The sequence below is a fragment of the Fundulus heteroclitus genome, chromosome 5 (assembly GCF_011125445.2).
Source record: "Fundulus heteroclitus isolate FHET01 chromosome 5, MU-UCD_Fhet_4.1, whole genome shotgun sequence".
Lineage (NCBI taxonomy): Eukaryota > Metazoa > Chordata > Actinopteri > Cyprinodontiformes > Fundulidae > Fundulus > Fundulus heteroclitus.
This window is the reverse complement of record NC_046365.1, coordinates 7,035,009-7,049,442: the sequence shown is the minus strand read 5'-3', so window position 1 is coordinate 7,049,442 and position 14,434 is coordinate 7,035,009. Positions and strand designations below refer to the sequence as shown.

General features: G+C 42.0%; 2 protein-coding genes across 3 annotated transcripts in view; one reads left to right on the top strand and one right to left on the bottom strand.

Annotated features, from left to right (window-relative positions):
- Positions 1–1,479: 1,479 nt before the first annotated feature.
- LOC105933563 (TBC1 domain family member 24) lies at positions 1,480–7,540 on the bottom strand. 2 transcript variants are annotated; one of them, XM_012873155.3, is made up of 11 exons: positions 7,244–7,540; positions 6,425–6,627; positions 6,047–6,308; positions 5,825–5,938; positions 5,025–5,441; positions 4,698–4,937; positions 4,425–4,580; positions 3,803–3,866; positions 3,581–3,679; positions 2,044–2,332; positions 1,480–1,951 (listed from the first exon to the last, which is right to left on the bottom strand). In XM_012873155.3, the coding sequence occupies exons 1-11, from the start codon at positions 7,441–7,443 to the stop codon at positions 1,776–1,778; spliced, it is 2,220 nt and encodes a 739-aa protein (XP_012728609.2). In that variant the 5' UTR covers positions 7,444–7,540; the 3' UTR covers positions 1,480–1,775. The 2 variants fall into 2 exon arrangements, with proteins under 2 accessions (XP_012728609.2, XP_012728610.2); XM_012873156.3 differs by having other exon boundaries at positions 6,497–6,627; positions 7,244–7,537.
- Positions 7,541–10,192: 2,652 nt separating this feature from the next.
- stx8 (syntaxin 8) overlaps positions 10,193–14,434 on the top strand; it is a 50,257-nt gene continuing 46,015 nt past the window's right edge. Inside the window, exons 1-4 of the mRNA XM_012873159.3 lie at positions 10,193–10,343; positions 12,171–12,270; positions 12,361–12,455; positions 12,705–12,815. Coding sequence (XP_012728613.3) covers positions 10,213–10,343; positions 12,171–12,270; positions 12,361–12,455; positions 12,705–12,815 — 437 coding nt within the window. The 5' untranslated portion in view covers positions 10,193–10,212. The remainder of the gene's footprint in view (positions 10,344–12,170; positions 12,271–12,360; positions 12,456–12,704; positions 12,816–14,434) is intronic.

The window sequence follows — 14,434 nt, the reverse complement described above, 5'->3', positions numbered from 1 at the left end:
TGACAAACAATTATATCGATCACTCTATCAATGATCTAGACCATCATAACCACATTAATCTCTTCAAGATAAGACTTTATAAGAGTTTTAACTTTGTTAGCCTCTCGCCACTGGATGCCTATTAAATTTGGAATTGATTTCACACTGGTTTTGTTCATTATTTCTATCAAGGATTGTATGGATTGGCCCCAGAATGTAGTCTTCCATCATCTGAACACCTCCTCCTGCATCTTCTACATTGTAGATTTGACAGTCCCAAAACTGTGGAATAACTTCCCATTGTCAAAAAAGTGTGCCCCACCTTCACTGAAATATTAAAAATCACAACCCAAGAAATGCATTTCCCTTGGATTTATCTGCTAAGAAATGTTTTGGCAGTTTTGTGCTTCTCTATATTGTCATGGTGCAGTTCTGGCCTGCCTGTCTCAGGAACTTTCTAGCACCTTCCTCCTCCTGCCCTGCTCCGTCTCCCTCCACTAATCATCTACACCTGTTCAGCCTTCAATCAACCCGGACTCATTCCACCTGCCAGCCTCTCTATAAAAGCCTCCCCCTGTCAGCTCCTCACCGCCAGTCTGTCCTCAATCATCTGATGTCCCTCAGTCAGAGCTTTTCCCCCCACGTCTGTCTGAGCTTTAACCTTCTCTCTTCTGCCAGTCTGAGAATTTCCTACGTCTGTCTGCCAGAGTTTCCCTCGTCTACCGGTCAGAGATTTTCCCACATCTACCAGTCAGAGATTTTCCCACGTCTACCGGTCAGAGATTTTCCCACGTCTACCGGTCAGAGATTTTCCCACGTCTACCGGTCAGAGATCCTCCTTCACCTGCCTGCCTGAGGTTCCCACTTCTACGCCTGTCTACTGAGCTCCAAGTCCTCTCCCTACTGTACTGCTGGTCCTGCTGCTACTCTAGTGCTGAGCTCCAAAAGCTCTCTCTGCTGCTGGATTTGCTGCAGCCCCTGTGTTCCACGAACTCTCCCACCTGCTCTGAAGGCTTCCTGTCCCAGCAGCGCAGCACCCACAGTTCTACGGCTCCCTCCGGTCCTCCTGCTTCTGCTCTCAGTTTCCACCTGCTCCAGCCCAGTAAGACCCTGGTTTTCATCTTCCACAACTCACTCCTTCTTCAATAAACTCTCTAAACAGTGCTCTGCGTGTGTGGTTGTGTTCGGGTTCATCTCAACAATTCATGACATATATATCCTGCTATTGTTTTTGCTTGTTTTGTTTATTGTTTTAAAAGTTATGATACAGTACTTTGGTCAATCCTTGGATTGTTTTTAAACATTCCTTATAACTAAAATTCATTTGATTCCATTTGATAAATAGCAACATTTCTCATTCAGTTTAGTGGCAGTGAGACATTATCAGAATCAGCTTTATTGACCAATATTGTGTGCAAAAACAAGACATTTTAATTTGGTTTTAAGCGCTTATAGTATACAGACAGATATAAATATACAAACTTAAGAGGAAATATATAAAGAACGTTATTTACATGTATGTTCAGACATTTTTTTATATTGACAAAAAATATTTGAGTAATTTCATGTTTTAAAATGTTATGATACACGATTTCTTACAGCATCTTTCTCTGCTATTGGAATTTGACGTTATTTCTCAGATGGCAGCAACTAAAGCAGTAGGTGAAGAGGATGAAGCCATTAAACCAGGGTCTGTTTCTGTTTATGTGTATTAAGAGTTGCTATTATAAGTGTACTCTGCATGGAATTGCCAAATAGTTTGTTGTCCACGGTAGTTCCTAGATTATACCAGTTCTCTACTGACAATGAAAGCTGTGAGCTGGGTAAATAGTGTTCTGAATGCCCCATACTTCCAGAGACTGGATCTGGAATTGTCCCTTGCAGAGTGGGTTGCTCCTGAATGTTTCACAAGCTTCCGAGAGTCCTTCCTCCAAGTTATCCCGCAGGAAGAGAGCGTGGCCCCCATCACCACCTGGAATATGACATGTAAGTTACGTAAACAACACACAATGCTCAGGCCTGGCTATCTTTAACATGATTCTCTGGCCGTGTGCAAGGACGTACCGATGATGAGCTGACTATCATCTCCTGCGATGAATTTTGAGGCGTCTTGCTCCTTTGGTCTCTTGGCATCTTTTGCAGTTCTGGGATGATCTAACTGAGCAGTGAGGGTGCCGGTCAGGTAAGAGGGATTCTGGCATGTCTCGGTCGGAGATTTGGTGGTTAGCTCAGGCTGGCTACTGTCTGGCAACTGAGAGGAGGAGCTGCTTCCAGCTCTGAGCTGCTGAGAAGAGGCTATTCTGGTCATAATGTTGATCATAGCCCGCTGGTAGCGCTCCATGCTGGGGCGGAGCTGAAACAGATGGTACATTTTAGTTTACACTTGGTAAAACATGAGGGACACGCTCTGTTACCATATTAAGGGGATAGTTGAGAGTTTTTGAAGTCAGTCTGTCTAAAGATTTGAAGCAGTCAATACTTTGATAGCATCTTAATTACTATTAATCTAGATTATTGGGTCCCATGGGCTGGAGTTAACAGCTTGAGTGTTTGAAGGAGGTAAAGAACAACTCATACTTAAAACAAAACGTCACCAAAAACCCAAAATTTTTATATACTGTAGATTTTAGTGGGAACTCAGGTCCATGTCCAGCACCTTCATTTCTCATTAAGGGGGGGATCAGTGGAGCCTGATCTGTGAAAATTCTGTGAAAACGCTGACAAGCTCAGCAAAACAAAAGCTCACCAAAGATTGAACTGGCTCTGCAAATTAATTCTATTTGGTGTCTAAAGTTGAGGATATGTGTATATATATTTTTTTCACAATTCAACAGTGGAATCTGTTATCAAATTCACTTTTATCAGCTGGTACTTGGTAGAAAACAATTATGTTATTTTTTTTTTAAATCCATAGGTATAGATAAATCAAAAATGCAGTTATGACCTGTGCTGACAGTCTGTTGCAGCCTTCTCAGAACAAACCGTGCTGCTTTAACCACTAGGCCACCACTCCTCCCAATGTGAAAAAAAACTAGATATCGAGGACTCTGAACTAGGAATGTCTTAATCCTAAGAGTCAGATGGAAGTCCTGATTGAGGCATTTTGTGTCATAAACCTTTAATTATCAATAATGAGATTAACGTAGGTTATTTTTTGTTAGGCTCATACCCATTGCTCATGCTCTATCTGGACAACCACAGAATATTTCAAAGTCGATTGTGTTGCTTAAGTTTTCTAATTATAGTTTACTTAATATTAACATATTAAGATAAACCTGAACTTTAAACTGAGTTGGTGGTTATTTTCAACCAGTGCAGCTGGCAATGTTGATCTATTCAGAGTGTGCTGAATTGAACATTTAATGGTATAACTTGGCTCACCATAACTGTTCTATCAGCCCTCGGTTTTCTAAGACAGGACAGAAACAAATAGCCCTACAGGATTTTTTAAAAGGGGAAACTTGGTCGGTCAGTGTATAGTCATGGGTCGCAGTTGCACTCAGACCCATTTACACATTTGTCATTTTTGGAAGTTATATTTCAGTTAAATTAGCACAGAAATAAATCTTAGTACACAAATAGGCATTCTCAGTTGACTTACCGTGAAAACAAAACACTCCCCTGTTCCAAAATATGTCAGTCCCTGAGAGTCATGATTCCGTCTTTCTATCACATCCGTTGACAAGAACGCTCCGAAAACCTGAGAAATTAGCAGTGTTAACATTTTCATTTAATCCAGACACTAATATCACATCATAATGTGCATTTGAGGATCATGCAAACTGTTAGATTTAGTGTTCACGCCTGTAAACACTCACTGTACCTCTTCATCCATTGTTTTAATAATAAGTGCCACTGGCTCATGCCCTTCAACGTGGGAATACAATCTAAATGAGACAGAAAGGAAAATAAAGGCATCAGTCAGATTTTCCATCCACCTGACACTTTTCCACATCAAGCCAATATATAAAACTTGTATTTTGGAGAGCTTTAATGGCTGTACTAACAAGTAACCAGATGTAATGTTGGTCATTAGGGAGTTGCTAATGATGTGATGTTTGGAGTAAAGGCAAACATGTTGATGGTGCAAATATACAACTGGTCTCCGGTTACTGTCCCCTAATGAAGCCTAGCCATGAGTTTAGAAGAGAACAGACAAAGTGTCCTGTAGGTGTTAATAACTAACAACAAGACGGTTGTACAAATTTTCACAAACGAATGTTGCTTCTTTAACCCTATCCACACAGGATAAGCATTATCTGGGGACCCTGTGTAATAAATAGATCACCCTCCTACGTCTGCTTTTCATGTGGCGCATTCGCACGGCATAACCAAAACCTGAGATTTTACTGAAATCTATGAACATCTCCCAGATATGATGTTCTAAAAATTGTTTTCAGGTGGCATTTTTGCTGGGATGAATGCAATGAACAAGGGTCACTCACGAAGAAAGATCTCTTCCGTGTTCTGCGATGTGAAACAACCGAACGGGGCTGAAGAGAGCAAAACGTTCAGGGATCCAGGCCCAGATGACCCTCATCTCTGTCCCTGTGACGACACTGGAGCTGAAGTTGTTGAAATCCACCGTTTCCACTGTCTGCCTTCAGGACCACGACGGACAATAAAGACAAGAGGAACAAAAAAAAGCTTTTTTCTTACTCTTATTTTTTTACACATCGTTTCTTAAGCAGTCAATTCTGATGCAGTTGTGAAGATACCTCTTTTGGTGTGTGCTGACCCCTTTTTGCATCAGGACATCCTTATTTGCGTTGAACAGAAGGTTAAGCTCACGTCTTGTGGCAATGGGAATCTGGAAGGCTCTTTCCAGAAGCTGCTCAGCCGTGCAGTGGCGAGCTATGCTTTGCACAAAACTCTTCATGTCCGTTCTGAAGTCTTCGACGTCTGCCACTCGAGACGACACTGACACTTTGTAGAGGTCGAGCAAAGCCAGCGCGACCCTACAAGCACAAGTTGGAAAATCTATTTATTGGGTTTCGGGCTAGCAGAAATCCCATTATCAGAATGAAACTGGACCACCAACTAACCTGAAGAGAACTTTGAAGCCCTCAAGGAGGTAGACATCCAGAACCCTGATCGCATACGTGAACGGAAGGTCTCCGAAAATCCACATGATCCAGTCGGAGTAAAACTCAAAGAGGTTTTGGTGCGAGCTGGCAATCAGCTTTCGTATGCCTCTGCAACACCGGTTGGCGAGGTCCCCGAACGTCATGCAGGAAGCACGGTAGGTAAGGAAGTTCTGGTCGACGTAGCGCTTGTTAGGGTCCTTGTAGCAGATGAGTCGAGACACGCTGTAGAAACACTCCGCTTCATCCTCGCTGAAGTGGAGAATGAGAGAGACCAAGGCCGGAAGGATGGGGCAGTAGCTCGTGTCTGGGAAGTAGTTGCCAAGGCAGAGAAGGATCTTCTTAACAGAATTCATGCCTGCTTTGTTGAGACAGTACCTGGAAAGAAAGAGAGCAAGCGAGTACTCCAGAGGTGAGAACATGGAAATAAACGCTAATGTACCTAACAATAGAACGGACTTTCATAAGAGAAATACCGTACTGTAAAAATCAATCTGTTTTCAGCTAATTCCTGTCCTAACCCTGGTTCATCCTGTGTAGGGCCAAAGTAATAATGGGGTCTATGGTATAGCATTAACTTGAACTTTTTAGCGGAACAGAAAGAAGCAAAAAAAACCCCGAAAATGTTATTTTGTTGCTGTTTCAATGCATTTCAAAGCACTTCTAATACGCATTTTTAACTGTACCTAATAAAACGTTTACTGATTCAATTGAGTCTTTATTTTGGGAAAAAGAGAAGTCGACCAATACCATTAAGTTACCTTGGTATCTCTCCATCCTCCATATACTCGGGGACTGGATGAGTGCTGACTTTCTGTTCCCCGAAAACCTTCTTGGCCACATCGTAGTAAACATCCCGGTCCGGAGCAACAGCCCTGCAACAGATAAAACTCCACAGTTAGTTTGCAATAGAAGTTACCGTGTGAGCGTAGGACGTATTTATCATTCGTGTCTAGTATATAGGACACGATGTTGGCCTCAACCTGGAGTTGATGTTGTGGATGACATGATAGTATGCTTTGGCCCTCAGCGTATGCGGCGTGGCCCAGAATCCCTCCCGGCCCATGGTTTTCAGCTGCTGATGGCCGCTCTTCAGGATCTGCTGGTATTTCTTTGCGGGTTCTGGATCGATCTTCTCCCAGTCCACGAACTGTCCGTACTTCATGCCAGAGCTGGAGCAAATCTCCCAGTTGTCAGACTCAGAGATGGTCATCATGGACACCCGCCTGGCGTTTCCTTTACTGCCTGATTGAGATGACCACATTCATGCATCTGGTTAGAAGAATCTATTTTCCTTCACAGGTCACACCAGTTATTTTATAACAGCATTTGCAATCCTTTATAAAGCATTGTTTCCGTACCACTGAGCGCTTTTGACAGCTTATTTGGCTTAGACCTCTTTGGGTTGACTGGAACACCCGGTCGTTTCTCACCTTTATCCTCCCTTCTGGACATTTGATTTCTTAACTGTGGCTTTGCTCTCTGCCTCAGCGGACAGGACCGTGAAAACTTTGCCGTGTCGCAGTGAGATTGCGGGTCTGACGTCTCATAACTGTAAAAGGACCTGAAGAAGACGAGATCGTCTACAGATTACTCAGTCAGTTACATATTTTCAGTGTCTTTAGTCCACTGTGAAAGCAGTTTAACAAAAAATCTGGATACGCATAACAAAACATAACGCTGGCTTATTTGTGATCCAATATAGAGAAGTGAACGATAAAGTGGCAGGATCCCCAGGAGTTTGATTACTTATTGTAGCTACCTGGGGATCATGCCACCCGTTTATATTTTGCACCTTTAGTTTATCTTTAGATCCTTATATCTGTCATTAGTTTTGTTTAGCATCTATGTTAGTGGTGTATTCTTGTATCTGTTAGATTTGGTTCCTGTTTTAGTTAGCTTCTGTTCTTTATTATTTCAGAAGAACTTTCTTCCTTAATTTAGCTAGCTCAGCCGAGCCTGTTGTCAAACTGTTCCGTCAAACTACCCCGGTTTGGTCTCACCCTTGCCATGTTCCTGGTTCCTGTCATCCCTCCCATCTTGCAAGCCTTCCGTATTTCAATGAACCTCTCATTATCCAACATGCAGGTTTCCAGTTCTCGTCTGCGCTTCAGATCTGCTCAAAACATCAAAAACCTGACACAAAGCCCCCGAAGGCTAGGCTGAGGATAAAAACATACCTGGAGCGAGGTCGTAGAGTGGTTTCCTCTGTCTTTTCTTGCAGACCATAGCTCTTACTGTCCTCTGGGTTGGTATAGGAATGAGACCTCGGTCTTCTGCCTGACGGCATGGAGTTCAGGTCTTGTTCAGGAGATGCATAAGAAATCATATTCATGTTCCCAAAGTTAGAAAACTCTGGCGTTCTTGAAACTTGAATCATCTCTTGCCGGGAAGAAAAGCCTCCCAGAACGTAACGTCTCTCCTCAGTATGTGCGCGCTTTCAGAGGATCGGGGCTTTATATAGACATCGGTGCTGAGGTCACGGGAGTTAGCCGCAGTTTGTTTGTGGTGATGCACATATCGAGAGGGAAAAGTTCCAGTGATTTTCCTGTTTTACCCTTTGCCACACATGGTCTGTTTCTGAGAACTGTATCCACAGTGCCACCATCATTCCTTAGAGCTGAAAAACAATTAAAAAATGTCTAGAAAATGAGCCACAATACAGGCCTTCTATGGATCAACTGCTCTGAAAATAACACCGTTCTTTAGCTGTTTGTATCTTGCAAAAATGTTGTCACCCTCCACAGACTGTTTCTCTTTCATTTCGTTTTTTTAAAAAAAAGCTACCTAAAATGGAGTAGTTGATAAAAGAACACCCATGTGTACTTTTACCACTGGAACAGACCCCTCGTGTACTCTGAGGAAAATAAACTCTGTTTGAGGGAATTGTGGGATGGATCTAAACTATGTATAAAGTATGTTCTCTTCACCTGTTCAAAGTAAATCCAAATGAACTGTGTCTGTGGAGGGAAAAGGTAAAAAAAAGACATAAACACAATAAGTGAATAGAAATGTGCAGTTCATTGTAAAAGATCTGTCCAGCTTTTGTTTCTCTGCTGTACTTTAGTTTTTCAGATCACCAAATAAAGTTTTATGTCAAGCAAAGATAACTAGAAGTGGTCAAATTAATTTGTCCCCTTTAAATCCAGTGACTCAAGCCTGCTGTATTAAAAAAATAAGCATCATTGTTACTTTTATCTTTCCTCTGCACATTATTTAAGATGTGGTTTGCTGCTGCTGGGCGCATGGAGACACTCTTTGATTCATTTTTAAGCATGCACATTCAATTATTAGACCATTAGGGTTCCAATGATCTGGTTTAATGGAGACCTCTGACTTGTGCTTCCCGATGAAGCATAAAGATTCAAATCATCAACCAAGGTTATTCAGGAATTGACTAACTCTAATCCAAATCAACCTGACCATAATAACTGGTTGTGAGACCAGTTTTGGCCCACTCTTCTTTGCAGAATTTCTTTTTCCAGCCAAATTGGAGGGTTTTTAAAGTATGAACAGCTTGTTTAAAGTCACACCACAGCATCACAATCTGCCTGAACTTTAACTAGGCCACTCCAAACCTTCCGGATTTCGCGGTAGAGCAGAATTAAGTAAAGAATAATAGTATATATATATATATATATATATATATATATATATATATATATATATATATATATATATATATATATATATATATATATATATATATACATACAATAGTCATTTGAAAACTGGATGTTGTGTTTATTGTGATCATCTTGGCATGATAATAAACTTAATTTGATGGTCTGAAACATGTTTGCTGGACAAAAATGCAAAATATATGTGCAAAAATGCAAAATTTTGTTACAGCTCTTATTTTAATTCCTAAACTGTTCTATTGCTATTTTTTATACATTATGCAACATTGGGCCGAACCTTCCAGCATGTTTAACACTCTTTTAAGTGTCTTAAAAATCAATTAAGGTAATGCTGAAAAAAATCTGTATTATTTTGGAGCAAAAGGTTGCATAAAGTCATATTTTTAAACAGGCAATAAAGAGTTGATACTTTTTTCTGTGAAACTGCCTCACCTGTCCAATCCAAATGTCAAATAGGTGTTTTCCAAGAAGACTTCTGAAGTTCTGAGGTTTGTTGTTTTTCACAACACGTTAGTGTTTTCGGCCAAACACAAGTTTGTTTGGTTATAAAACATCTACTACGTTTTACCTCACACGTGGATTCTTAATAGTACTAACGTTTACTTTCCTCTCAACTGGTATTGCACAAGATCAGGTCTCTTGAAGAAAAATAAAGTCTCCATATATAGGCCATGAGTGTTGTGCCAAGAACCAGCTCTAAGTTCGGCTGGGTCGGGTAAAAAGGAATTGAATCATGTTCATAGTTCACCAGGGAATGTTTCCCTGGTGAACTATGAACATGATTCAGTTTATAGCTCCAACATGAAGTAGTCCTAATTTTTTTTTTATCACATTTTGTATGAAATACAACTTAAAAATGTATATGTAGGTAATGTCACTCACCACTTTCAATTTGACATTGATTACTATTTGCAACCTACGTCTGTCTGATTAAGTCTCTCCTGTCTTTTATAATGGCCGTATTCCCGATCCAGCTTCTCTTAGTCATGTATTTCAAAACAAAGGGTGGAAGGTGGAAAACTTGAGTTAATTTGTTTTACCATCCCGTCTGTGCAGAGTTTTGGTTTTGCCCTTATAAAGTGTTATAGCTTAGTCAAGAACCCATTGTAACACTGAATAACTTCCAAATCCTGAAAGTTGAAGATGTTTTGAACAAAGCGGCTGACTAAGTCACTTCCATAAAATCAAAGTTAATTGAGGTGGCCCATGCATAATTTTACTCACAAGGGAGTTAAACCTTTACATTACCCCTCTCTATTAAAAGCCTAACTGTTTAAGCATGTGAATTAAAGTCAAAGTCAACTTTATTTATAAAGCACATTTAAAATCAACAGGTTATTTCCAAATTACTGAGCAAAAACAGGTAAATGCAGAGATTAAAACTGCATAAAAAATCAGAGAAGAACTAAACACTGAACACAGAGCAATAAAACACCGAAAACAACTCACACTGGGTCAAAGGGCAGGGAAAACTTTTCCTAAAAGAGCGATTGAGCCGCTGGGGTGGAATGGTCCTCGCCTCTCGCCGTAGTGACGTCATACCCAAAACAAGGAACGGCTTGTCAGTGATTACTGCTGTGCCTGAAGCTGCTGTTTCGGCTCACAGTGACCTTTTTCTCATGATGTCTCAGGATCCCTGGTAGGTGATTATATCTACTAACAGCACAGACTGCCTCACGTGGATTATTAACGTCAACGTGCGTGCTCTTTACGTCCGGCTGGTTCTGTTTTGCGTCCATGTAGCTTCGGCGGTGGCTAGTTCCTTGTCAAAGTTAGCCGGTCACGCAGTTTTTGCTACCGCGTTTACAGAATAAAAAAGGTGCTATAGAAAAATGTTGGGCCCTTTTAAACATTTAATGTCGCAGACAGCACTGCGCATGACAACTAGCGGGAACTGACTGGTTTAGCTCCACATTGTGATGCTAAGCTTTAACAACCAGGCTTGCTTCTGACGTCACTGGCTGCACGTTTGATGGTATGGTCAGATCGGGCAGATGTGAGTCTATTTAGTCACATCTGTCTGAGAAAACATTGCAAACATAACCCAGAAGTTACAATGAAAGTGCTGTTCTTTACATTTAGGATTTATTCAGCAGAAATGGCTCCAGATTCGGACTGGAAACAGACTGACATCCCCCTAACTAATCTCCCTAAAAACACAACAACAACCAAAAAAAACCCCAAACATATTCTGCAAACCTTTTGGCTTGGGTCCCTGACGGGAAATCCAGTGCCACTGAAACAGCGTTCAGTGAATGTTGTTAAACAGATTTATTAAGCACAAGTTTGTATTTGCCTTTTTGACACGATGCAAAACAAAATGTGAAGAAAGCTATTAAATTATCGTAAAGAACTGTCGGACAGTCGTATAAACCTGAAATGACTGGATCAAGGGATCCTGTTTTATCTTAAAAGTACGTACAGTACTTTAAAAAAAATTTAAATGAGTGTATGCCCCCTTACAGATTTTTGTTTCTCAAATTTTAATTCTGTACCAAGATAACCTGAGTAAATGTGATAAACAGTTTAAAAAAAGAAAAAGTAAATGATTTGGGTGAAACAAATCTATTCAAATCAACATGACTACCTGTGAGAAATGGATGACCTCCTGGAGACAGACCAGAGTCATTTTGGTAGCCCCAGCACTCCTGAAAACTGCTCCACGTTTTCTCCATTGTGGATTATTGGTCTCACTGTGGTTCGGTGCTGAAACCACCCGCTAACCATCTTCAGAACAATAAGTGACTTTGTTTCTCATCTGTTACTGATATTCTTTAGACTGGGGGCGTGGCATCAAATTTAAAAAACATTTTTTTAGCCATTTTATTGTATATTTTGCGCATTTTTTGGAGTCGCTGTCCGTGACGTCGACCCATCTTCCTCTCTGAAGCTCTTCGGTGGACAGGCGCTGTGGGTCCCGCGGCTGTAACACAAGCCCACATCCACCAGTCCTCCACCGCCGTACCTGACTGGTGGCGTGCGGTGTTTGCGTTGATATGTTGCGTTCTTTCCACATCTAGGTTTTTGCGTCATGGCCAAGCATTTCTGCCCTGTTCTCACCTCTAGAAAGGAAGTATTTCCAGAAAGGTTCCTGGTTCATCCAAGCCTAAGTCATGCTTGCCTTACTCTTTTTAAGGACAAGAGGCTTTCGGCTGCAAAACCTGCCAGACTTCTGTATTTTTTTTAAACCCCGCTGTAACAACTCATGCTGCCATTTGTCTTCAGAAGCTTTCCGAGGTCAATTGTTTTTAATCAAAGAAAAAACATTAAAGTAATTTAGTCTGCACATCAGCATTAAGCCAGTAAAAGAGATTTCATTTTTTTGTGGTGAAACTTTAACTTTTATCATGTAATGTAAAAAAGTTGGTATAATAAAGACATAAAGGTAAAATATCTTCCTTAAAGCTTCATTTGAGAAGCCTGCTTCGTGTTGACCGTCTTCTTCCCTCATCCACGTCTCCTGCAGGTTGCAGAATTACGACGCCACTTGCCGCCTGGCACAGGAGGTAGCAGAGAACATCCATGAGAGGAACAGGCAGCAGAGAACGGGGGGAAACCCTGCAAAGGTTAGGCGTCGCCTTCGCTTTCCCTCTGGAGAAACGCAGTGCTTCTCTGCTCACCCGGGTGCATGTGCTCTGCTTCTTTTTCCTCCCCAGATAAACATGACGTTACGAGCGTCCCTGCAGAAACTCAAACAGAATATTGCTCAGCTCAAAGAGGGCTTGTTGAGAAGCTCCTCGTCTCGCCGCATGTATCCTTTTTTTTTTCCTCCCCGCTGACAACGTGACAAGCTGTAAAAGTCACGAGACGGAGATCCCGGTCTTTCCCAGAGGGTTGGTTCAGCTTGCAGTAACTGCGCTGTCCCTCCAGAGGGGGGTGGTGGTCTGTCAAAGGGGAAACTAAAAACGCTGCACAGTTGCTCTCTGATCAGACTTCCTGGAGTCCACTGCAGCTGAAGAGGATGAAAGGTGACGGTTTGATCTTAACCTGCTCTCATCAGAATGCAGTCAGAGGCGGACAGGCGGCAGAGCCTGATTGACGCGCTGCTAACCAGAGAGAAGCAGCTCAATGCCACCTTCAAAGGAGACGTGACAGAGCCTGAGGCGTCCAGGTACTACACGCGTAGCGGCGTTGGACGCGTCTGTATCTGATCAAACATTCATAAAATACAGCGTGCAGAAAAATCCGACACGATTGTCACTGATTGCTGTCCACTAATGTCTACGGGTGCCCATAATGAATTCGCTCCCTTTGGACGTTCCAGCGTGTGGCCGCATGGCAACCACAGAGCATTTTACTGGCATTGGGTGTTCTAGACCAACACAAAATAGCACAAAGTTGTGAAGTGGAAGGAAAATGATGCATGAAGAAAAGCATTTCCCCCAGCATGATGCTGCCACCGCCATGTTTCACCGCGGGAATGATGTGTTCAGGGTTTTCCATGTAGATCCCAGACTCCTCTGACTAGATCAGCTTCTACTGGATGTGTGCGTTTTGTCTCACATGGTTTGTGTCAAACTTGGAATGGGAGATCTTCTGACTTTCTTTCAGCAGCGGGTTTCTTTCTGCCTCTACCATAACGAGCAGATTTGCAGCGTGAGTAGCCCCCGTTTCCACTCAAAGTTGCGCAATTAAAATACTTGAGATTGCTTTTTTTTAACCCAGGTAAACGGAATCCGGGGTAATTTTTGTGCTTTCTTTTGCCACTGCTGTGAAGGGCTGCAGAAATTTAATTTAAATCGGCCTAGTGACATATGGAGATGTGAAGAAAACTGCGCTACACCTCCAGCCCTTGCCTCAGTGTAACTTTACAGAGCTGTAAAGCCGCACAAATGGAGCCTGAAGTGTTGCTCCATTTTTTTCTTTGTTTATCTATTCCTTGAGGTATGCCATCAGTGGTACCATCGTCACAGGCACCTGTTAAAGGTGAGCAACTTGTTAATTTCCTAATTTACTTCCCTGCTCTCCATTGAGACGTTGAAGTTAATTAGAACCATCTGGTTGTGAAGCTCATCTTTAATCTGAATCTGACCGATTTGCTCAGTGACAAATGAAGCAGTGAAATAAACCCAGCATGAACCGTTAGATATCATCAGACTGAATTATATCTAACTTCCACTCAGTGGGGGAAGCCAGCAGGAGTTAGAAACAATGTGCTGCAAATCAGGCGCTCCCTCTGGGCATAATGAGCCTAGACCGCTATTATACAACGTGCATTTGCTTTGTCTATTCCATCTGATCTATTTCTACATTTACTTATGTCAGCTGCATGTTTGTCTCTGTGTAGCACCTTATCACTAAACCAGAACCCGACTGATAGCTGTTGCGTCAGCCGTTTCTCCCTTCTGAGCTCTGCAGCTCTGCAGCTCCTCCAGACCTACCGGGGGGGGCCTCTTGGTCCTGTCCGCTTAGGTTGACGGCCATGCTTTGGAAGGTTTGCAGTTATGCTATAATCTCTCAATATTTGGATAGAGCGGTTCTCTATAGGATGCTCAAAGCTCAGGATATTGTTTTATAACCAAACCCACAGCTTTCTCTCGGAGCTGTCTGCCGTGTTCCTTGTTCACCATGAAGCTGTGGGTTCTCTGATGTTCTCTAGCAAACCACTGAGACCAGAAACAGAACAGCTGCATTTATCCTGACATTAAATTACACTCACAGCCTACTAATTGGGTAACTTCTCAAGGCAATCGGTCGCACAAATTTTGTGCGGTGTGTTATAGTTGTATA